The following is a 25,910-nucleotide window of genomic DNA, read 5'->3' on the forward strand; positions in this document are numbered from 1 at the left end:
GAAAAGCCCTGTATCAGAAAGCTTCACTGGTAATTCTACCCGGTATTAAAAAAATAATTCATACCAATTCTTGTCAAACTCTTCAAGAAAACTGAAGGGGAGGGAATACTAACACTGCCTAATTCATTCTATGAGGCCAGTATTACCCTGATACCAAAACACTATAATAAAACTCAAGGACAATATCCCTTCTATTGATGATGAAATCCTGAACAAAAGAGTAGCTAACCAAATTTAGCATAATAAAAGGATTATATGCCAGGAAGTCATAGGATTTATTTTGGAATGAAAGGATGATTCAACATATGAAAATCAGTCACTGTTCTATAATATCATATTAGCATAATGAAGGGAAAAAGCACATGACAAAATCCAACAGCTTTTCATAATAAAACATAAAAAACTAGGAGTAGAAAGAAACTACCTTAAAATAATAAAGACCATACATGAGAAACCCACAACTAACATCATCCTCAATAGTAAAGACTAAAAACTTTTCCCCTAAGATGAACAAGAATGCAATATTCAGCATTCTTGTGCATATTATTGGAAGTTCAGAGCAATTAGGCAAGAAAAAAGAAAACCATGCAAGTTGGAAAGGAGAAGAAGCAAAATGACCAATGTTCAGTTTACAAAGATACATAAAAACTCTTAAAAATCCCAATAAATGAACTCAAAGTTGAAGGATACAAAAATCAACATTTAAAAACCAGGTGCATTTCTATACATGATTGATGAACAATCTGAAAAGAAAATTAAGAGAACAATCCCATTTATAATAGCACTAAGAAGAATAAAATACCTAAGAATAAATCAAGAGGTGAAAGACTTATACATGGAAAACTACAAAAAGCAATTAGTCACATAGCTGGAACAATCTGTGAAAAAAACAACAAAGTTGGAGGTTTTATACTTCATGATTTCAAAACTTACTATAAATTTGGAGTAGTCAAAACAGTGTAGTTCTAGCTTGCAGAAAGATATGTAGACCAATGGAATGGAATAGAGAGCCTAGAAACAAATTCTTGCATATATGGTCAGATGAAGGATGCCAAGGGCTTTCAATGGGGAAAGGACAATCTTTTTGACAAATGGTTCTGATAAAACTGAATATCCACATAAAAAAGAATGAAGTTGGAGCCTTACTTTACACTATATAAAAATGAACTCAAAATGAATCACAGACTTAAATGTAAGACTTAAGTATAAAGCTGAAGAAAACAGAGGAGGAAGAGCTTTATGTTACTGGATTTGGCAATCATTTCTTGAATATGACACTGAAAGCATAGAAAACAACAAAAATTAGATAAACTGGATATCATCAAAAATAAAAGCTCTTTATCAAAGGACACTATCAACAGAGTGAAAAGGCAACCTACAAAATAGGAGAAAAATCTGATAAAGGATTAATATTCAGAAAACATCAACAAGTACAATTCAACAAAACCCAAAGCCTTAAACAGACATTTCTCTAAAGAAGATCTATGAATGGCCAACATACACATGAAACTATATTCAACACCCTAGTACTTAGGGAAATGCAAATCAAAACCACAATGAGATACTACTTCACATCCACCAGGATGTCTGTCATTAAAAACCCAGAACATAACAATCATTGAAAATGTGGAAAAATTGAAACTTTTGTGCACTGTTGGTGAGAATGTAAAATGATATAGCTGCTATAGAATACAGTATGGCAGGTCCTCAAAACTTAAACACAGAATTATCATATGATTTAACAATTCCATTTCTAGGTATTTACTCAAAAGAATGAAAGAAGACACCTGAATACATATTTATACATGCATATTCAAACTAGTATTATTCATAACAGCCAAAAGATGGAACCAAACCCATACATCCAATGACAGATGTATGCATAAACAAAATGTGGTATATACTTAATGATGAACGATTATTCAGCCTTAAAAGGGAATGAAATTCTGATACATGCTACAACATAGATGAATCTTGAAAACATTAATAAAAATGACACAAGGCAGATACAAAGGGATAAATACTGTATGACTTGACAAGTATAGTCAAATTCATAGAAATAAAGTAGAATAGTGGCAACCAGGGACTGGGAGAAAGGGCTAATGGAGAATTATTGTTTAACGGATACAGAGTTTAGCTTGGGATGATGAAACAGTTTTTGAAGATGCATAGTGGTGATAGTTGAATAACCATACAAATGTATTTAATGTCACTGAATTGAAAATATTGTTATGTATATTTTATCACAGTAATTAAAAAAAGGATTTTCAGCTGTCAGTGTCAAGGGGATATTTTTATATTTTCCTACCCTTGTGTGTTTGTGAATAATAGTGTTGCACTGGAGCCTCAAAGCCTTACTCTTTATTTTCTGAGTTCACACTTTCTAGCATCACCTGCTCAAACAGATGTGGTTGGCGAGACTTTGGTATATTTGGCCATGGCAGGAGCAACAGTAACTGGCTACGGACATAGTTACCTGACCTAAGAGGACTGCTTTTACCTAATATCCTTCTCCTTCACTGGTTCATATCCTTCAAAGCTCTCCAAACATCTGATGAAACCTGGAGCCTCTTGGTAAAAAATGTCAAAAACCACAAGATTTAGGGTTCCATTAAAAAATGGTGATATAGGAAAATCCTGAACTCACTTCCTCCCACAGATATATGCAGTCTACAGCTACATATGGAAAAATTACTTCTAAAAAAAATTCCTAAAGGCTGCCTGAGTTACAATCACACATCAGGCCAATGAGAGAACTACATCAAAGCAGGTAGGAGGAACTGAGACATAATCTTGCCATAAACCTGGATAAAACACAATACTTAGAGCCTCTCCCTAAGGAGTGAAGGGTTCAAACTCCACACTGGACACCTTAACTTTTGGAACCTGTATCTGAGAGACAAGCCCCCAAACATCTAACTTGAAACACTAATGGGGCTCACGGCTTACGTCCCAGGACTCCGAGACAGCTGGTCATATTCAAAGAAAAGGAAGCTCACCTGCTATATTAAAGCATCGGCCTGAAAGCAGACATCTCACTTAAAACACAAATCTAGAAGCCTGCTGGAGCATTCTCCAGGACTGAGACTTATGGTCACCATTGTCACACAGCCCTTTTGCCATCCTCCAGAGCACCAGTGTCTTCTAGAAGGGAGTTTTCACATGCATTTGGTGCCTTAGTCTCTGTGGTTGCTGCCCAGAGGAGGCCTCTTGACTGCTTGGTTCTGGAGGCTAGGGGAGCTTGAGTTCTTGGTCTCAAGGAGGTGTAATAATCAGCAAGGAGCCCACACCCCTCTCTGTGGCCCTGATTTTTTTCAGTTGCTAGGAGACATCACTACATAGCCAACTCTGGAAGCCAGTGGAGCCTTATGCTTGCAGGTCCTACAGGATAAAAACCAATGGATAAAAGGATTCTTAAACAGCTATCACCCCCTCCTAGGGCTCAGGAGGTAAAAAACACAGAAGCTTGGTATTTCTGTGAAGGAGGCCTCTTAGCTAATCATCATGGCTATAGCCTGAGTGGTAGACTTCTAATTAAACTTGCATCTAAAGACTGACTATAATTTTCTAGAGACTTTCCAGAGACCTCAGAGGGTAGGCACTGAACTTGCACCCTCCCTCTGCTGTGCCCCAGAGCACATGTTTTCTGGAGTGGAGTTTACATGCAGCTGGCTCCCTGATTTTTATGTCTAGTGTCCTAGTTTTTGCAGTGGCCACTCCAGGGATGCCCCTTGGTTGCCTGACTTGGGTGGTCAGGGGAGCTTGCATTCCTGTGTCCCATGGGACTGTGGCAATCAGATACCTAGATCTGGGACGGCTACCACCCCTAGGGCACTGCGCAGACAGCAAGCTGTGGCACATCCCTTTGGCTTTCTGTTCATACTGGAACTCTGGCTTGAGGGGCAGGTTCCAGGTTTGGCACATATCTAGTGGACTACAAGACTTTTCTCAAGGAATGTAGGGTGTGGATGCTGTCTTTGACAAGACAGTCCCTCTGCATTGCTCCAGTATCTCCCAGGAAAGGGCTTATACTCTCATCTAGAGCTTCAATATGTGCAACTGCTGTTCAAGGACTACTACCCCATCACCTGGCCAGTGGAGCTTACACTTTCAGTCCATAAGACTATATATATCTGTGTACCTTGGAAGTCAAGTTCTCCTGCAGCAGCTTTTAACATATGTACACTCATGGCTAATTCATGTCAGTGTATGGCTAAAACCACTACAATATTGTAATTAGCCTCCAATTAAATAATTAAAAAAAGATAAAACAATATGAACCTAGATGCTGAGATCCTCTCCTTAGGGACACTGACAGGTCTTGGCATATCCTCAACCACTGGGAGCTTTTGAAAATATAATAGGCTGCTTGGACAAGTACAAAGGTTTGGGTGATAACAGCTGGGACAGGGTTGAAATACAAGGTTCACTTCTACAGGAGCCACTGTTTCAAGACTGGGGGAGATGGTTGTTTCATCTAAAGTATGGAAACCAACAGAGAGTTATGCAAAATGAAGAAATGTGTTCCAGATTAAAGACATAAACTCTTTGGGGTACAGTGGGGTGGGAGGAAAACCTCAATGAAATAGTGCTGTTATTTACGTGAAAAAGAGTTCAAAATAGTGGTCATAAAGATTCTCACAAAACTAGGGAGAAAAATGGATAAGTACAGTGAGAACGTCAACAAAGAGTTTGAAAATATAAAAAAAAGTACCATAGAAGTCACAGAGCTGAAGAAAACAGTTGTTGAACTGAAAAATACACTAGTGGGGTTCAACAGCAGACTAGATGAAGCAGAAGAAAGTGTCAGTCAACTCATAGAGGAGGCAGTGGAACTCACCTAACTCATCCAATTAGAGCAGCCCTGCTCCCACCCCCCCCCGACCCCTCCCACAAGAAGAAAAGCAAGTGAAGACAGCTTAAGGGGCTTGTGGGACAACAGCAAACATACTAACATTCAGACCACAGGGATCACAGGATAGAAGACAGACAGGAGCAGAAAACTTATTTGAAGAAACAATGGCTAAAAGCTTTCCTAACCTGAAAGGAAATGGAAATGGAAATGAAAGGAAATGGAAATCTAATTCCAGAAAGCCCAGAGTGTAAAATAAGCCCTAAGGAGACATTATAGTTAAACACATATTATAATTAAAATGTCCAAAGTTGAAGACAAGGAGAGAATTTCAAAAACAACATGGGAAAACAACTTTTTAGGTACAAGGGAACCCCCATAAGACTATAAACAAATTTTTTTCAGCAGAATTGGTAGGCTAGAAGAGAGCAGCACAGTATATTTGAAATGCTGAAAGAAAAAAAACTTTCAACCAAAAGCTACTCTACCCAGCAAAGTTATCATTCAGAATTGAAGGAGAGATAAAGAGTTTTCCAGATAAGCAAAAGTCAAAGGAGTTCATCACTACTAAACTAGCCTTACAAGAAATGTTAAACAGACTTTTTAAGCTTAAGAGAAAGGGCACTAATTACTAACAAGAAAACATAAACCTCAATGGAAAGGAAAACATACAGAATATGTAGTAGATTAATCACTTATAAAGCTAGTATGAAGGTAAGAATACATATGTGGTAAAAGTTAACTATGATTACAATAATTAAGGATACACGAGATGGAAAGATACAAAATGTGACATTAAAATTTTAAAACATGGGGAAGGGGGAAGACTAAAAATTTTGAGCTTTACAGTGGTTCAAGTTTAGAACAAATACATTTTTTATCAGTCTAAAATAGACTGTTAGGGATATACTCTATAATATGTTAGCCTCACAGAAACCAGAAAGCAAAAATATAGTCACAAAAAATAAAAGAATATACATATAGCATTTAAGAAAGTCATCAAATCACAAAGGAAGAGAGCAGGAGCAGAAAAAAGGAACAGAGAGGAACTACAAAAGTCAGAAAGCATTAGTAAATGGCAGTAGGTACATACCTACCAATATATCTTTAAATGTAAATAGACTAAATTCGAAATTCAAAAGACAAAATAGTTGAATGGAATAGTTGAATAATGAATTAAAAAAAAAAACCACGTATACACTGCCTACAAGAGACTCCCTTCTAGATGTAAGAACACACAAACTGAAAATGAAAAGATGCAAAAATATATTTCATGCAAGTGGATCCCAAAAGAAACTGGAGGTAGCTATACTTATATGACAGTATTTGTTAAAAAGGTATAATTTATCTGGTATAAGAGACTAAGAAGTAATGATAAAGGGTTCAGTCCACAAAAAGGTATAATGTTTATAAATATTTATGCTCCTCTATAGGAGCACTTAAATATATAAAGTCAACTATTAACACACCTAACAGGAGAAATAGACAGCAATACAAAAATGGCAGGGGGCTTTAACATCCTACTTATATCAATGGATAGATTATCCAGACAGAGAATCAATAAAGAAACATTAGGCTTAAACAGTATGTAAGACCCGATGATTTGACATTCCATCCAATAGCAACTCTACACATTCTTCTTAGGTGAACATGGAACACCTCCTAGGACAGATCATGTGATATGCCACAAAACAAATCTTAAGAATTAGGGACACTGACAGGTCTTGGCACATCCTTATAGACTGAAATCATATATCAAGCATCATCTCTGACCACAAGAGTATAAAGTTAGAAATCAAATTCAAGAAGAAAACTGGAGAATTTGCAAATATGTATAGATTATACATTATACCAAACAATCAATGGGTCAAAGGAGAAATATCTTGAGACAAATGAAAATGGGAATATTACATACCAAAACTTGTGGGGTATAGCAAAAACACTTCTAAGAGAGGGAAGTTCATAGTGATAAATGACTACCTCAAGAAACAAGAAAAGTCTCAAATAACCTAACTTTATATTTCCTAAAAGAAATAGAAAAAGAAGGATAAATGAAGGTCAAAATTAGTAGAAGGGAGAAAAATTACAAAAATTCGGGCAGAAATTGAGATTAAAAATCCATAGAAAAGACAGCCTTCAGAATGAGAGAAAATAATAGCAAACGAAGCAACTGACAAAGAATTAATCTCAAAAATATACAAACAGCTCATGCAGCTCAATTCCAGAAAAATAAACGACCCAATCAAAAAATGGGCCAAAGAACAAAACAGACATTTCTCCAAAGAAGACATACAGATGGCTAACAAACACATGAAAAGATGCTCAACATCACTCATTATCATCATAGAGAAAGGCAAATCAAAACCACAATGAGTTACTATCTCATGCCGGACAGAATGGCTGCTATCAAAAAGTCTACAAACAATAAATGCTAGAGAGGGTGTGGAGAAAAGGGAACCCTCTTACACTGTTGGTGGGAATGCAAACTAATACAGCCACTATGGAGAACAGTGTGGAGATTCCTTGAAAAACTGGAAATAGAACTGCCATACAACCCAGCAGTCCCACTGGTGGGCATACACACCAAGGAAACCAGAACTGAAAAAGATATATGTACCCCAATGTTCATCACAGCACTGTTTACAGTAGCCAGGACATGGAAACAACCTAGATGTTCACTGGCAGATGAATGGATAAGAAAGCTGTGGTACATATACACGATGGAATATTACTCAGCTATTAAAAAGGATGCATTTGAACCAGTTCTAATGAGGTGGATGAAATTGGAGCCTATTATACAGAGTGAAGTAAGTCATAAAGAAAAATACCAATACAGCATATTAACGCATATATATGGAATTTGGAAAGATGGTAATGATGACCCTATATGTGAGACAGCAAAAGAGACATAGATTTAAAGGACAGACTTTTGGACTGTAGGAGAAGGTGAGAGTGGGATGATTTGAGAGAATAGCATTGAAACATATATATTACCATATGTGAAATAGATCGTCAGTCCAGGTTCTATGCATGAGACAGGGTGCTCAGGGCTGGTGTGTTGGGATGACGCTGAGGGAATGGGACAGGGAGGGAGGTGGGTTCAGGATGGGAACACATGTACACCCATGGCTGATTCATGTCTACGTATGGCAAAAACCACTACAATATTGTAATTAATTAGCCTTCAATTAAAACAAATAAATTTTTTTTTTTAAAAAGCCATAGAAAAGATCAATGAAACCAACAGTTGATTCTTTGAAATGGTGAACAAAATTGACAAGCCTTCGTCAGACCTACTGAGCAAGAGACACACAGGATTCAAATAAAATCAGAAATGGAAGAGAAGATATTATAGCTGATACCACAGAAATACAAAGGATCATAGAGACTACTCTGAACAATTATACACCAATAAATTAGACAACCTAGAAGAAATGGATAAATTCCTAGAAATATACAACCTATCCAAACTGAATCTTGATGAAATAGAAAATCTGAACAGGCCAATAAAAGTTAGAAGATTGAATCAGTAATCAAAAATCACCCTACAAACAAAATCCAGGATCAGACAGCTTCACTTGTGAATTCTTCAAAGCATTCAAAGAAGAATGAATATCAATCCATCTCAAACTCCTCCAAAAAATACAAGAGGAGGGAACTTCTCCAAACTCATTTAATGAGGCCAGCATTGCCCTGAAACTAAAACCAGACCCTCATCAGCAATCCATGAACAGTATGAAAAGGTAAAAAGATATGACCCTGAAAGGTGAACTCCCCAGGTTGGAAGGCACCCAATATGCTACTGGAGAAGAGCAGAGAAATAGCTCCAGAAGGAACCAAGAGACTGAGCCAAAGTGGAAACAACGTACAGTTGTGGATGCATCTGGTGGTGAAAGTAAAGTCCGATGCAGTAAAGAGCAACATGGCATAGGAACCTGGAATGTTAGGTCCATGAATCAAGGTAAATTGGAAGCGGTCAAACATGAGATGGCAAGAGTGAACACCGACAGTTTAGTAATCAGTGAACTAAAATGGATGGGAATGGGTGAATTTAATTCAGATAACCATTATATCACTACTGTGGGCAAGAATCCCTTAGAAGAAATGGAGTAGCTCTCATAGTCAACAGAAGAGCCTGAAATGCAGTACTTGTGTACAATCTCTAAAACAACAGAATGATCTTGGTTTGTTTCCAAAGCAAACCATTCAACATCACAGTAATCCAAGTCTGTGTTCCAACCACTAATGACAAAGAAGCTGAAGTTGAATGGTTTTATGACGACCTACAAGATCTTCTAGAACTAACACACACACACACACAAAAATGTCCTTTCTATCATAGGGGACTGGAATACAAAAGTAGGAAGTCAAGAGATACCTGGAGTAACAGGCAGGTTGGGCCTTGGAGTACAAAATGAAGCAAGGCAAAGACTAACAGAGTTTTGCCAAGAGAACGCACTGGTCATAGCAAACACCCTCTTCAAACAACACAAGAGATGACCCTACACATGGACATCACCAGATGGTCTTACCAAAATCAGATTGTATAATCAATCCGATTTTGGTATTGACCACCTGGTGATGGTCTCCCTGTCCCTGTCCCTGCCTCTTTCTTTGCAGCTGAAACTGGAGAAGCTCTACACAGTGAGCAAATACAAGACCGGGAGCTGACTGTGGCTCAGATCATGAGTCCTTATTGCCAAATTCAGACTTAACTGAATAAAGCAGGAAAAACCACTAGGCCATTCAGGTATGACCTAAATCAAATCACTTATGATTATACGTGTGTGTTGTCGCTTAGTCGTGTCCAACTCTTTGTGACACCATGGACTGTAGCCTACGAGGCTCCTCCATCCATGAGATTTTCCAGGCAAGAGGACTGGAGTGGGTTGCCATTTCCTTTTCCAGGGGATCTTCCCGACCCAGGGATCGAACCCAGGTCTCCTGCATTGCAGGCAGACACTTTACCCTCTAAGCCACCAGGGAAATGTTCCCTTGGTATCTCTAATTGTCTTGAAGAGATCTCTAGTCTTTCCCATTCTATTGTTTCCTCTATTTCTTTGCATTGTTCACTTAGGAAGGCTTTCTTATCTCTCCTTACCATTCTTCAAACTCTGCATTCAGATGGATATATCTTTCCTTTTCTCCTTTGCCTTTTGCTTCTCTTCTTTTCTGATCTATTTGTAAGGCCTCCTCAGGCAACCCATTTTGCCTTTTTGCATTTCTTTTTCTTGGGGATGGTTTTGACCATCACCTCCTATACAATGTTACAAACCTCTGTCCTTAATTCTTCAGGCACTCTATCAGATCTAATCCCTTAAATCTATTTGTCATTCCCTTATAATCGGACATGGAATGACGGACTAGTTCAAAATTGGGAAAGGAGTACGTAAAGGCTGTATGTTGTCACCTTGCTTATTTAACTTATATGCCGAGTACATTAGGCGAAATGCCAGGTTGGATGAAGCACAAGCTGGAATCAAGATTTCTGGGAGAAATATCAATAACCTTAGATATGCAGATGACACCACTCTTATGGGAGAAAGTGAAGAAGAACTAAAGAGTCTCTTGATGAAAGTGAAAGAGGAGAGTGAAAAAGCTGACTTAAAACAACACTCAAAAAACAAAGATTATGGCATCTGGTCCCATCACTTCATGGCAAATAGATGGAAAACAATGGAAACAGTGATGTTCTTTATTTTCTTGGGCTCTGAAATCAATGTGGATGGTGACTGCAGCCACAAAATTAAGATGCTTGCTCCTTGGAAGAAAAGCTGACAAACCTAGATAGCTTGTTAAAAAGCAGAGACATTACTTTGCTGACAAAGGTTTGTCTACTCAAAGCTATGGTTTTTTCAGTAGTCATGTACAGATCTAAGAACTGGACCATAAGGAAGGGTGAGCACTGAAGAACTGATGCTTTTGAGCTGTAGTGTTGGAAAAGATTCTTGAGAGTCCCTTGGACTGTAAGGAGATCAAACCAGTCAATCCTAAAGAGAATCAACCCTCAATATTCATTGGAAGCACTGATGCTGAAGCTGAAACTCCAATACATCAGCCACCTGATGCAAAGAGCTGACTCACTGGAAAAGACCCTGGTGCTGGGAAAGACTGAAGGCAGGAGGAGAAGGGGATGACAGAGGACCAGATGGCTGGTTGGCATCACTGACTCAATGGACATGAATTTGAACAAACTCCAGGAGATAATGAAGGACAGGGAAACATGGTGTGTTGCAGTCCATGGGGTTGCAAAGACTCAGACACAACTGAGTGAATGAACAATAGCAACAAAAAAACAGACAAGGATGACACAAAAAAGGAAATTACAGACCAATATTCTTGATGAACGTGGATGCAAAGATCCTCAACAAAATATTAGCAAACCAAATTCAACAGTATTACAGTAAAAGGATCAAATGAGATTTAGTCCCCAAAATGCAATGATGGTTCAATATCCACAAAGCAATCAATGTAATACATTAAAAGGAAGGATACGTACCATGATCATCTTAATAGATAGAGAAAAAGCATTTGGTAAAATTCAACATCTGTTTGTGATAAAAATTTTCAACAAAGTGTGTGTAGATGGAAACTACCTTAATGTAATAAAGGTCATATATGATAAATCCACAACTAACATTATACTCAAAGGTGGAAAGCTGAAAGCTTTTCCCCTGACATCAAGAACAAGACAAGGATGCTCACTCTTGCCATTTTTATTCAACATCGTATTGTAAGTCTTTGCAGGAGTAATTAGGCAAGAAGAAAAAGGCATCCAGACTGGAAGGAAAGAAGTAAAACTGTCAGTTTTTGCAGATGACATACTATTTATAGAAACTCCTAAAGACTCCACCAAAACAGTCCATTAGAATGAATAAATTAATCATTTGCAGAATACAAAATCAACATACAGAAATCTATTGTATTTCTATAGATTAATAACAAACAATCAGAAAGGGAAATTAAGAAAACAGTTGCACCAAAAAGAATAAAATACCCCAAAACAAATTAATAAAGGACATGAAAGACCTATACACTGAAAATTATAAGACATTGATGAAAGAATTGAAGATGACAAAAGTAAATTAAAGATATCCCATGCTCATGGATTGAAAGAATCAATATTGTTAAAATGTCCATATTATTCAAAGAAATCTACAGTTTCACTACCAACTCTATCAGAATTCCAATGGCATTTTTCACAGAAACAGAATAAATAATTCTAAAAAGTGTATGAAATCATGAAAGACTCCAAATAGCCAAGGCATGCTTTAGAATGAAAAATCTGGAGGCATCACTGATTTTAAATTATATTACAAAATTATAGCAATGAACACAGAGTAGTTTTCCATAAAAACAGACACACAGGTCAGTGGAAAAGAATAGGCCAGAAGTAAACCCATGCATATATGGTCAATTAATTTACAACAAAGGAACCAGGAATATACAGTGAGGAAAAGACAGTCTCTTCAATTAATGCTGGAAAAATGTGACAGTCACATGCAAAAGAATGAAACTGGACCACTACCTTATTCCATACACAAAAATTAACTCAAAATGGATTAAAGACTTGACAGAAGGCCTGAAACCAGAAAACTCTTAGAAGAAAACATAGGTGGTAGGTTCCTTGTCATTATTTTGGGATGATTATTTTTAAAACAAGAAAGTGGGACTACATTAAATCCAGACACTTCTGCACAGCAAAGAAGTCCTTCAATTAAATGAGAAGGCAACTTGTTGAATGGGACAAAACATTTGCAAATCATATTTCTGATAAAGGTTTAATATCTAAAACATATAAGGAACTCATATAACTCAATAGAAAAAAAGGCAATTTAAAAAGGGGCAGAGGATCTTAATAGACTTTTTTTTGAAAAAGACATACAAATGGCAAACAGGTACATGATAAAAAGAAAGATACTCAACATCACTAATCATCAGAGAAATGCATATCAAAACCACAGTGAACTATCACTTTATACCTGTTAGGATGGCTATTATCAGAAAGACAAGAAGTAAGTGTTGGTGAGGATGTGGAGAAAAGGAAACCTTTGTGAACTGCTGGTGGTAATGTAAATTGGTGCAATCACTTTAAAAAATAGTATGGAGGGGTCTGAAAAAATTAAAAACAGAACCAGCAATTCCACTTCTAGTTATTTATCTAAAGAAAATGAAAACACTAATTTGAAATGATATATGCACCTCCATGTTCATTACAGCATTATTTATAATAGCCAAGATATGGAGACAACCTAACAGTCCATCAAAGGATAAAGTGATAAAGATGTGATATCTATGCTGTATGTGTATATATGCACAAACACGTATATACACATACACATATATAGAAGAGTATTAATCAATAAAAAAGGATAAAGTCTTGCCATTTGTGTCAATACTTATGGACCTTGAGACATCATGCTAAGTAAGTAAAATGTATCAGACAGAGAAAGACAAATACCATACAGTCTCACTTACATATGGAACTGAAACAAAACCAAAAAGCAAAATAGATTCAGAGAACAGATTGGTGGTTGCCATAGTTAAGGGGTGGGTGAGACAGTGAAGGGAATCAAAAGGTACAAGCTTCAAGTTATAAAATTAGTAAGTCATGTAGATTTTAATATATGGCATGATGACTATAGTTAATACTGTACTGCATATTCAGAAGTTGAATAGGTCTTATAAGTTCTCATCAGAAAAAAATGGTTTTGGTAACTGTATAGTGAAGGATATTAATTAGGTTTATTGTAGTGATCATTTTGAAATATATACAAATATCAAGTTATGTTGTACTCCTGAAACTAGTATAATATTTTATGAATTATACTTCCATTAAAAATTCAGCATTCAATGGAGGAATTAAGCTCCCTGACTTCAGACTATACTGCAAAGGTAACAGCAATCAAAATAGAATGGTGCTGGCATTAAAACAAAAATATAGATCAATGGAACAGGATAAAAAGCTCCCAAATAAATCCACACACCAATGGTCAATTAATATATGACAAAGGACGCAAACTATATAATGGAGAAAAGACCGTCTCCTCAGTAAGTGGTGCTAAGAAAACTGGATAGCTACAAGAAAATTACTAGATGAAAACATAGGCAGAACACTCTGACATAAATTGCAGCAATATCTTTTTGGATACACCTTCTAGAGTAATGGGCTTCCCTGGTGGCTCAGCTGGTGAAGAATTTGCTTACAATGCGGGACACCTGGGTTCGATCCCTGGGTTGTGAAGATCCCCGGAGAAGGGAACAGCTCCCCACTCCAGTATTCTGGCCTGGAGAATCCCATGGACGTATAGTCCATGGGGTCGCATAGAGTCTGACATGACTGAGCGACTTTCACTGTCTATCACTGTCTAGAGTAATGGAAATAAAAATAAATGGGACCTAATTAATCTTAAAATCTTCTTGACAGCAAAGGAAACCATAAGCAAAATGAAATAACAACCTACAGAATGGGGGAAAATGTCTGCAAATGATGCAACTGACAGGGGGTTAATCTCCAAAATATACAAACAGCTCATACAGCTCAATATCAAAAAAAACAAACCACCGAATCACAAAACTGGACAGGAGATCTAAATAGATATTTCTCCAGTGAAGACATACAGAATGGCTAAAAGCACAGGAAAGGATGAGCAACATCACTAATTGTTAGAGAAATGGAAATCAAAGCTACAATGAGGGGGCTTCCCTGGTGGCACAGTGGATAAGAATCTGCCTGCCAACGCAGGAGACACAAATTCAATCCCCGATCCGAGAAGCTCCCGCATGCCACAGAGCAACAAACCTGTACACCACAGCTACTGAGCTTGTGCCCTAGGGCCCGCAAGCCACAGCTACAGAAGCTGTATACCACAACTGCTGAAGCCTGCAAGCCCTAGAGCCCATGCTCCACAACAAGCGAAGCCACTGCAGTGAGGAGCCTGCACACCACAACTAGAGAGCAGCCCCTGCTTGCCGCAACTAGAGGAAAGCCCACTCAGCAATGAAGACCCAGCGCAGCCAAACAACAACTACAATGAGGTATCACATCACAGTGGTCAGAATGGCCATCATCAAAAAGTCCACAAATAATAAATGCCGGAGAAGGAGAATAAGGAAGCCTCCTATCCTGCTGGTGGGAATGTGAACTGATGCAGCCACTATGGAGAACGGTATGGAGGTTCCTTAAAAAATTAAAAACAGAGCTTCCATATGATCCTGCAATCCCACACTTGGGCATGTATCTGCAGAAAACCATGTGGAAAAGACACATGCATCTCAATGTCCATTGAAGCATTATTTACAATAGCCAAGATCTGGAAGCCTAAACGTCTAAACCTAAATGTCTATTGACAGAGGAATGGAAAAGATGTGGTATATTTATACAGTGGAATATTACTCAGCCATAAAAGAATGAAATAATGCCATTTGTAGCAACGTAGATGGACCTAAAGTGTATCATACTAAATGAAGCATGCCAGGCAGAGAATGACAAATATGTGATATTGCTTATATGTGAAATATGAAAAAATGATACAGAGGAACTTATATGCAAAATAGAAATAGACCCACAGACATAGACAATGAACTTATGGTTAACAAAGGGGAAAGGAGCAGGGGGGAAGGATACATTAGAAATTTGATATTAACATAAAGATAAACTATATGTAAAATAGATAACCAACAACAACCTACTGTATAGCACAGGGAACTATAGTCAATATTTTGTAATAACCTATAAAGGAAAATAATCTGAAAAAATGTATACCTGAATCACTTTGCTATACATCTGAAACTAACACAACACTGTAAATCAACTCTACATGCATTAAAAAAATTCAGCATCCAAAACTCTACTCCAGACACCCTAGGTGAGAATTTGCATTTTTTTCTTTTTTAAAATTTATTTATTTTTTATTGGAGGATAATTGCTTTACAGAATTTTGTTGTTTTCTATCAAACCTCAACGAGAATTTGCATTTTTAATAAGACTCGCAAGTGATTCACATTAAAGCTAGAGACATATTTGCCTACAGGGGTTTATAAGAAAGAAGGGGGTGAGAGAATTTGAGAGGAAGGAATGGGACAAAGACCTATTTTTCTGTCTCTTAGGAAAAATAATCACTGAGCATGATCAATGTGCATGTATATGCCCTTGAGTGACCTCTGTGATACATGCAGAAACATCTCCCATGTGTAGCCAGGTCTGTTCCCAATTGTAGTTTTGCAAACTGCCAATAAGCCTTGAGGGCCTACAGGCAGAGCTACCTTGAGTGGAATGACAGCTATCAGAAGGGGCTTTTCCAGGTTAGAGAAAGATGATATCCCCCAGACATGGGAGCAAGGGGGAGCTCATGCCTCTTTGATTATGAACTACATGTATTAGGTCACTGAAAATAAGGGGGGTTGGTAGAGGCCCCAGAAAGGACCCTCTGGCTGAGTGTGTTGATTCGCTAGCATGGAGCATTATCCCTGGGCTCACCTGGGACACAAATGGCTTTTCAGTTGCAAAGAAATTCTGTGGCCACATTTCCTCCAAATAACATTTCATCTTCATTAGAAATGGCCACAGTGTATTAACTTAATAGGAAGTTCCAAGTGACTATTTTCCAAAGAATACACCTAAGGGTGGGGATGAAGGAAGACAAATGCACTGACATGTAGATGCCAGTTCCAGTAAGTTCAAGTTGTTAACTGCCCCCAAACATTTGATCATGCTTGTTCATATAGTTATGCAAAGAATTAAGAGCCATGTGGGTGCTTTGGGATGTCCTTGCAGGCCAAGCATAATGGCATGTTTCAGATACTGACCATTCAGAAACTATACCTGGTCAATCAGAATGGTCATCCTACCAGTTAGCACTGGCCTTTGACAAACCACAACAGTTGTTCCTGCATAGTTGGTAGGTCCCAGCTGATTATCTGTCTTTGCAGGCAGTTCTTAGAGGCTCAGTAGGTCTCCAGTACTTCCCTGATGACTCAGAGGTAAGGAATCCGCCTGCTAATGCAGGAGACATGGATTGAATCCCTGGGTCGGGAAGTCCTCCTGGTGAATGAAATGGCAATCCACTCCAGAATTCTTGCCTGGGAAGTCCCATGAACAGAGGAGCCTGGTGGGCTACAATCCACGAGGTCACAAAAGAATCGGACGTGACTGAGTGACCAAACAACAGCAACGACAACAGCAATGTCTCCAGCAGGTTTTGAACACAGACTTCAGGAGAAACAGAGCATATACAATTATTACCATTTCTCTCAAGTGGCACACCAGACATTTTTTGTAGGGGGGCAAGGCTGCTAACAACATTCTAAATCATAGAAGGGGTCAGATGAGTAGGATAACTACACTTTGTCTAAACAGAGGCCCTATCTACCAGCACTGGGGAAAACCTAGGCTCTAATTACAAATGGGAGTTCCTGACTTGTCCTCAGTCTCACCAGAAATGATGAGAGTGGTGAAGTCACTGTCAGCACCCCACAGCCCTGGGCTGCATCTGTCATGGCCTGATGTGTGTCACTGTTTGTGTTGGTCTTTCTTTTTAAGTTATAATTAAACATAAAATTTCCTCTCCAAATGGAGAGTCAATGTGATTTCTCCCTATATCTAGCTGAGCCCCCATTTCTGCTCTGCTGAGCTAACCTGGAACTTTTTTGGTTAACCTCCAGCAAAGAATTAAGAAAGGAGTTGCTGGTATCAGCTAGACTTCAACTCTTCCTGGCTTGGAACAATGGACTGCACATCAGAATCACTTCGGTGGCTTCTAAAATATGTCCATGCTTAGATCCCACTCCTGAACAACTGACTTAGAATCACTGGAGAAATTTCTTTAAGACCAATGTCCAGCAAAGACACCACCAAAAAAGAAAATTACAGGCCAATATCTGATGAATATAAATGCAAAAATTCTCAACAAAATATTAGCAAACCGAATCCAACAACACATAAAAAACATCATGCAACATGACCAAGTGGGATTCATTCCAAGTTCACAAGGATAGTTTAGCATACACAAACCAATCAATGTGATGCACAAGATAAACAAAAGACAAAAGACACATGAATCATCTCAATAGGTGTATAAAAAGCATCTGACAAAATTCAACATCAATTCATGATAAATATCACCAAAGTGAGTACAGAGGGAACATATCTCAAGATAATACAAGCTATTTATGACAAATCGACAGCCAATATAACACTCAGTGGTGAAAAATTGAAAGACTTCCCACTAAAATCTGAACAAGGATGCCCACTCTCACCTCTTCCATTCAACACAGTACTGGAAGTCCTAACCACAACCGTCAGACAAGAAAGAGAAATAAAAAGTATCCAGATTGGAAGAGAAGAAGTAAAATTGTCTTTATATGCACATGATATGATATTGTATATAGAAAAATATCTACACAAATTATCTACAAAAGACTCTACAAAAAGCTATTAGCACTGATAAATAAATTCAGCAAGGTAGCAGGATACAAGATTAACATACAGAAAATGTTGTATTTCTTTATACCAACAACAAAATATCAGAAAGGGAATGTAAAACAAAACCTTTTAAAATCACAACCCCCAAATAAAGTATTTAGGAATAAACTTCACCAAGGATGTGAAAGACTTATACACTAAGACCTATAAAATATTAATAAAGTAAACTGAAGATGATTCAAAGAAATGGAAAGATAACCCATGCTCTTGGACTGAAGAATTAATATTGTTAAAATAGCATACTACCCAAAGCAATCTACAGATTTAATGAGATCTACATCAAATAACTCAGTATTTTTCACAGAACAAGAACAGATGATCCTAAAATTTATATGGGACCATCAAAGATCTAGAATTGCCAAAGCAGTCCTGAAGAAAAAGTGCAAAGCACGAGGCATAACCCTTCCAGACTTCACACAATACTACAAAGCAACAGTAATCAAAACAGCATGGTATTGGCATAAAAACAGACATATAGATCAATGGAATAGAATAGAGAGCCCAGAAATGAACCTACACACCTATGGTCAATTAATCTTCAACAAAGAATCCAAGAATATACAATGAGAAAAAGATAATCTCTTCACAAGTGGTATTGGGAAAGTTGGACAGCTACCTGTAAATCAGTGAAGTTAGAACACACCCCCTCATCATACAAAAAATAAATTCAAAATGGCTTGTGAAGTCACTCAGTTGTGTCTGACTCTTCGCAACCCCATGGATTGTAGCCTACCAGGCTCCTCTGTCCATGGGATTTTTCCAGGCAAGAGTACTGGAGTGGGTTGCCATTTGCTTCTCATTTCCTTCCTCCCCTGACCCAGGGGTTAAGCCTGGGTCTCCTGCATTGCATGCAGATGCTTTACTGTCTGGGCTACCAGTTCAGTTTAGTGACTCAGTCATGTCCAACCCTTTGCGACCCCACAGACTGCAGCATGCCAGGCTTCCCTGTTCATCACCAACTCCTGGAGCTTACTCAAACTCATGTCCATCACATCGGTGATGCCATCCAACCATCTCATCCTCTGTCGTCCCCTTCTCCTCCCACCTTCAATCTTTCCCAGCATCAGGGTCTTTTCCAATGAATCAGTTCTTCATATCAGGTGGCCAAAGTATTGGAGTTTCAGCTTTAGCATCAGTCCTTCCAGTGAATATTCAGGACTGAATTCCTTTAGGATTGACTGGTTGGATCTCCTTGCAGTTTAAGTGACTCTCCAACAAGAGTCTTCTCTGACACCACAGTTCAAAAGCATCAATTCTTCGGCACTCAGTTTTCTTTATAGCCCAACTCTTACATCCATACATGGCTACTGTAAAAACCATAGCTTTGACTAGATGGATCTTTGTTGGCAAAGTAATGTCTCTGCTTTTTAAAACACTGTCTAGGTTGGTCATAGCTTTTCTTCCAAGGAGCAAGCATGGCTGAGCCACCAGGGAAGCCCTGAAGACTTATAAGACATGAAACCATAAAACTCCTAGAAGAGAATGAACGCACAACATTCTATGATATAAATTGTCAAATGTTTTCTTACTCTCAAGGCACTAGAAACAAAAATAAACAAATGGGACCTAATCAAACTTACAAGCTTTTACAAGCAAAAGAAATGATAAACAAAATGAAAAGATACCTACAGAATGGGAGAAAATATTTGCAAACAATGCAACCGATAAGGGATTAATCTCCAAAATATACAAACAGCTCATACAACCACAAAAAACAAACAACCCAATCCAAAGACTGGCAGAAGACCTAAATAGACATTTTTCTAAAGAAATACAGGTTGCCAATAGGCATATGAAAAGATGCTCAATGTCACTAAATATAAGAGAAATGCAAATCAAAACTACAATGAGGTACCACCTCACACTAGTCAGAATGGCCACCATGAAAAAGTCTACAAAGTAAGAAATGCTGGAGAGGGTGTGGAGAAAAGGGAACCATCCTTGCAGTCACTATGGAAAGTAGTGTAGACATTCTTCAGAAAACTAAAAATAGGATTACTATGTGATCTAGAAATCCCATTCCTAGGTACATATCTGGAGAAAACCATAATTCAGAAAGATACAGGGACCCCAATGTTCACTGCAGCACTGTTTACAATAACCAGGACATGGAAGCAACCTAAGTGTCCATCAACAGATGAATGGATAAAGAAGATGTTGCACGTATATACAATGGAATAGTACTCAACTATAAAATAGAATGAAATAATGCCATTTGCAGTGACATGGATGGATCTAGAGATTTTCATACTGAGTGAAGTTAGTCAGACAGAAAAAGACAAAGATATTTTATTGCTTATTTGTGGAATTTAAAAGAATGGTACAGATAAGCTTGTTTGTAGACCAGAAATGGAGTCACAGATGTGGAGAAGAAGCTTGTGGTAACCACGGGGAAAAGGGGGAGAAGGATAGATGTGAGGTTGGGGATTGACATATATACACTACTATATATAAAACATCAATAGCTAGCTAATAAGAACGTGCTGTATAGCATAGCAAACTCTACTCAAAATCAGGTAATGACCTATAAGGGAAAAGACTAAAGAAAGGATGTATGTATATGTGTAGCTGATTCACTTTCCTGTATGGCAGAAAGCGGCACAACATTGTCAATCTAATATACTCCAATAAAAGTTAATTAAAAAGACCCGAAAAGTACATGCACCCCTATGTTTGTAGCAGCACTCTCTAGAATAGCCACACTTGGAGATAATCTAAATATCCACTATAGATGAACGGGTATAGAAGGTGTGGTATGTATATACAATGGAATACTACTCAGCCATAAAAAAGAACAAAATAATGCCATTTCCAGCAACATGAATGCAACTAGAGATGATCATACTAAGTGAAGTAAGTCAAAAAGAGAAAGACAAATACCATATGATATCACTTATATGTGGAATCTAAAAAATGATACCAATGAACTTATTTATAAAACAGAAACAGACTCACAAGACCTGAAAAATAAACTTATGGTTACCAAAGGGGAAAGAAGGGGTAGGGATATAGTTGGAATTAAACGATATAGATTACTATATATATGATAGATGAGCAAGGACCTACTGCATAGCACAAGGTAATATACTCAAAATTTTGCAATAACCCATAATAGCAAAGAGTCTGAAAAAGAATATATAGGCACAACTGAATCACTTTGCTATATACTACGAACTCCACAAATCAACTATATGTCAGTACAAAATAAAAATTAAGAAAACAAAGCTGTCTTACCTGGCTCCAGCTGGAGAAGGCCCACTCCACACATAAGTGCTGGTTACAGGCCTGGGTGTCGACTGGCCGCTTGGCAAGCTGCGTGCACATGTCACTGGACACAGGAGTGGAGACCCCTGAGGCTCTCAGCTTCTGGCAGGTCACCCGGCGGGTCTGGACACCTCCCCCACAGCTCCGGGTGCAGGCCGACCAGGAGGTCACCATCCACCTGGAATAGGAAGGAGGGTGAGTGCAGAGGGCCAAGCTGTGAGCAGAGGAACAATGCCATACACGCTCAGGAAAGGAGCCCCACGGCACCCTCCTGTTCTTACCACACAGCAGCTAACTGCGGGGCCGTGTCTCTTTTCACAGAATATACCTGGGGTGGTAGGCTAAAAATGCCACCCCCACCCCTTCCAAATAGCTTCATGAAATCATCCCTGGAGCCTGTGAATGTTACCTTATTTGGACAAAGAGTGTTTACAGATAAGAGTTAAAGATTTTGAGATGAGCTTGTCCTGCATTATCTGATTAGGCATTAAATACCATGATGTGTTCTCGCAAGAGAAAGGCAAAGGGAGCTCTGACGTGGAAGAGGAGGGGACAGGGTGACCACAAAGGCAGAGGTTGGAGTGCTGTGGCCACAAGCCAAGGGATGCCTGCAGCCACCAGAAGCGACAAGGACCCAGGAACTGATTCTCTCCTGGAGTCTTTGGAGGGGGTGTGCAGCCCTGCCAACATCTTGATTTTGGACTTCTGGCCTCCATAATTAGAAGAGAATAAAAATCTATCATTTTAAGCAACCATGTTTGTAGTAATTTGCTATGGCAGCTACAGGAAATAAATACCCTTTGGAAACTGATTAAAAAGGAAGACTGTGAAAGAGCTTTGTTAAGATCAGTCACTTTATCTTAATATTGGCCCCCAAAGCTGTGAGCTTGCAGATGAAACCCTCAGGGAAGGCAGTCCTTTAACCGGTTACACGGCACTGCAGTTCTGATTCTTCCTAAAGGCATTCAAGTGTGGGGCAAAGAAGGGCCTGTTTCCCAGGGAAGATCAGATCCAAAATCTGGGTCGCCTCCTGACCCCAGAGGCAGTCTGGGTCTCAGTTAAGCCAAGTTTTGTCTGCTAGTATTCACTGTTTTTCCTACCTCGCCTTAAACCACGTCTCATTTGATTTGTTTAATCCCCCAGAAGCCTACGAAGTTCCTTCCAGCTTTCTGGAGCAATTTCCCACCTCCATGAGTCACAGTCCATAGGTCTTATACCTCTCAGAGGGTGGTTTATGTGGTGACAGTAGTTGTTCTCAGGATGTTAGGTTCCAGTTGCAATTTGGATCCTCAGAAGTGAGACTGACCAGGACTGTGACAAATAGCTTTCCTCATAAAGCCAAGCTATAAGCTGGGAAACACTCTGAAATCCTTGGACTGTATACAGATATGGAGGAGTTCTTTTTGGATGTGTGTACCCTGTGCTAACTCTCAAAGAGAAGGGGAAGGAGGTGTAGTTTGGGGAAAAGATTTGGTTCTTTCCAGCCATTTCATTCAACCTAGAATAATCTTTTTTTTTTTTTTTTTTTACTTTATTGCTTTAGGGGGGGAAAATGATCTAAATGAAGTGGCTGACACAGCTACCTGGGACAAAGTGTGACTTCACAGTGCGATTCAAAAAGACAACCAGGGCCACACTTGTTTGTGTGCAGAGAAGGGGGCTGACATGCCCAGGAAGCCTGGTGGGGAAACCAATCAAAGATGAGCCTGTGGCCACTTCCTAGTCCAATGGTGCCACATCTGGCTTTCAGGAGAGGTAAGTAGTAGGAACAGGGAGCAAATTTCTCCTGAATCTGGATTTGTGACTTATTTAGTTTGGTGGAACTTCTCTGCTCTGTTCGCCTTGGAGAGAGATGACTGTGTGCAGATTCCTAACCCACAGGAGCAGAGCCACTTAGGAAGCAGGCAGAAGGTGTTTTAAAGCCCCTGAGGGTGCTGAAACCCAAGCAGACCCGGCCATTATTTCATCTGCAGAAGTAAATGAGGCTGATTGACTCTGACTATCACCACAGCAAATCAAAATGTCCCTGGCATGTCCCTGACCTCTTCTTCATTGCACACAGCTTGGCAAAGGCAGTCTTCCAGCCTCTTGTATCCCTGGTGAATGTCAGGCCTGCCTTTCAATCAACTTTTATTTCCAAATATACATTTCAGCAATTTTTCAGGAGCTGGGGTGGGGGCTTTAAGAAAGGAGAGCTACGGGCTATGTTACAGTTCAGGAAGGGTATAAAAGGACATTAATCATTCCCGTGGAAACCTTCCCGTCAGCAAGTCAAACTGCTGATATTAATGAGTGTGTTTCATATTTCATTGAGGCTCTCCTGGTTTCAGCTGCTCCTTATGACTCAGCTGGAAAAACACAAAGTGGTTGCCTAAGGAGTGGGTGAACATCCCACAGATAGGCAGTGAAGGGGTGGGTGTTTCAGGGCTTGGCCAAGTCTCCCCAGGCTCAGGACGCCATGTAGGTGCCAACTCCAAGCCCATCCATTATTCCTTTAGCTGCTGCCTGACATGGTGGGGGGGAAGGGCACGGCTCAGTGGGACTCACGGCTGCTCAAAGCTCAAGGAAGGTGGAAGAGGCAGAGACTGTGGGTGTTGTTCTGGGTTATATAAGGAACCTAAATGCAGAGAATGTACAGTTGGCCCCTGAACAACACAGGTATGAAACACAAGGTACATTTGTACTCAGATTTCTTTCACTAAATACCTATTAGAATACTACACCATCTATAGTTAGAAGAAAGGGGAGGGGTTGGGGTATAGACAGGTGATAAGCACTTCAACCACAACATGCTGTTTTTCCTCTTAAAACCAGCCTTCTTGCTGCAGGATGGGAACTCTCTCTTGCCAGGGCCTGGGATGTTCTCAGCCCCTAAACTGACCTTTTCAGGCCCTTGGGAAGCCCAGGAAGCTTTAGCTGAGTGGTGAGGGGACAAACAACCGAGAAAGGAGGCTTGTCCTGGGGGATGTTTTCTGGCAGTGGGGAGTCTGGTGGGTCGGGGCCGACAGAAAGCGTGGCTCCTCGGCCATCAGGCTCCCTCACCGGCACTCAATATCTCTCACGCTCACAGTGCGTAACCAGGGCTGGCCATGGACCTGGCTGCAAGTCCAGGCCCATCCTGGGGAGGGGCTGGTGCACTCACCGGGAAGGGCAGTCTCTCCGGTTGCAGGCGATAGGCTGCGCAGCCGGGCGCACCTTCCCCGCGCAGTGAGTGGGGTCCACCTCCGTGCTGTTTAGGAGACACCGCAGGCGGGGCTGCTGAACCCCCCTGTTACCACAGGAGGCCGAGCAGGTTGCCAGTCTGTCCACAGACCACCAGTAATCTGTCACAGGAGGAGAATCAGAGGTGAAAAGAAGGTAGCATCAATGCTCATGCTGTTCCTTCTGAGCAGGGGTGGGGCAGGGAGGGCACGAGATGCTGTTAGGAAAAAGGCTGTGCCCCGTGATGCTTCCTGTGGTGCACTGGTCAAGAATCCACCTGCCAATGTAGGAGATGCAGGTTTGATCCCTGGGTCAGGAAGATCTCCTGAAGAAGGAAATGGTAACCCACTCTATTATTCTTGCCTGGGAAATCCCATGGAGAGAGGAGTCTGATGGGCTACATCCATGAGGTTGCAAAGAGTTGGATACATGACTTAGCGACTAAAAAAAAGTGCCCCTCAGTGGGCTCCATTCCCAACAGATCTAGGCAAGTCACACGGTCTCCAAGGGCCTCAGCTGGCTCATCCATAAAGTCGGTACAGTTCCCTTATCTCATCATGCTACTGGAGAACAGGATAGAAAGAAAGTACAGGGCCTAGCCCTGGGCCTCCCAGCTGGTGCCAGTGGTAAAGAACCTGCCTGCCAATGCAGGAGACATAAGGGACGCGAGTTCGATCCCTTGGTCAGGAAGATCCTCTGAAGGAGGGCATGGCAACCCACTCCATTCTTGCCTGGAAAATCCCATGGACAGAGGAATCTGGTGGGCTACAGTCCATGGAGTTGCAAAATGTCAGACATGACTGAAGCAATTGAGCATGCATGAAGCACTGGGTCTGGCCCAGGACCTGGCACATAGAACTTCATCAGTGGCTATAGCACTCATATTTTTAAACCTACTTCCTAAAGTACTTTTATTCCCCCTGTTGGTTTACCAGAAGGTGACTTTATTTTTCAACAAAGAGATATAAAAGTACAAGAGGTACTCAACAATGATATTGGAGCTGGACTTTGTATATGTTACAGAAAAATAGTCTATTCAGAGAATATTCATTTATGGAGACTATGACGTCAGTCAGAAAGGCCATTTCTTTGGGTTTTCTATAGAGGGGT

The 25,910-nt window shown here is 39.7% G+C and overlaps 1 protein-coding gene across 3 annotated transcripts in view; it reads right to left on the reverse strand.

Moving 5' to 3' along the window:
• ADAMTSL1 (ADAMTS like 1) overlaps positions 1 to 25,910 on the reverse strand; it is a 479,825-nt gene that overhangs the window by 18,065 nt on the left and 435,850 nt on the right. For all 3 annotated transcript variants that reach the window (XM_065908168.1, XM_065908169.1, XM_065908167.1), the window contains 2 exons: positions 24,742 to 24,922; positions 21,570 to 21,777 (listed from right to left, as the gene is read on the reverse strand). In XM_065908168.1, coding sequence (XP_065764240.1) covers positions 21,570 to 21,777; positions 24,742 to 24,922 — 389 coding nt within the window. The remainder of the gene's footprint in view (positions 1 to 21,569; positions 21,778 to 24,741; positions 24,923 to 25,910) is intronic.

Source organism: Muntiacus reevesi, chromosome 17 (genome assembly GCF_963930625.1).
Source record: "Muntiacus reevesi chromosome 17, mMunRee1.1, whole genome shotgun sequence".
Classification (NCBI taxonomy): Eukaryota; Metazoa; Chordata; class Mammalia; order Artiodactyla; family Cervidae; genus Muntiacus; species Muntiacus reevesi.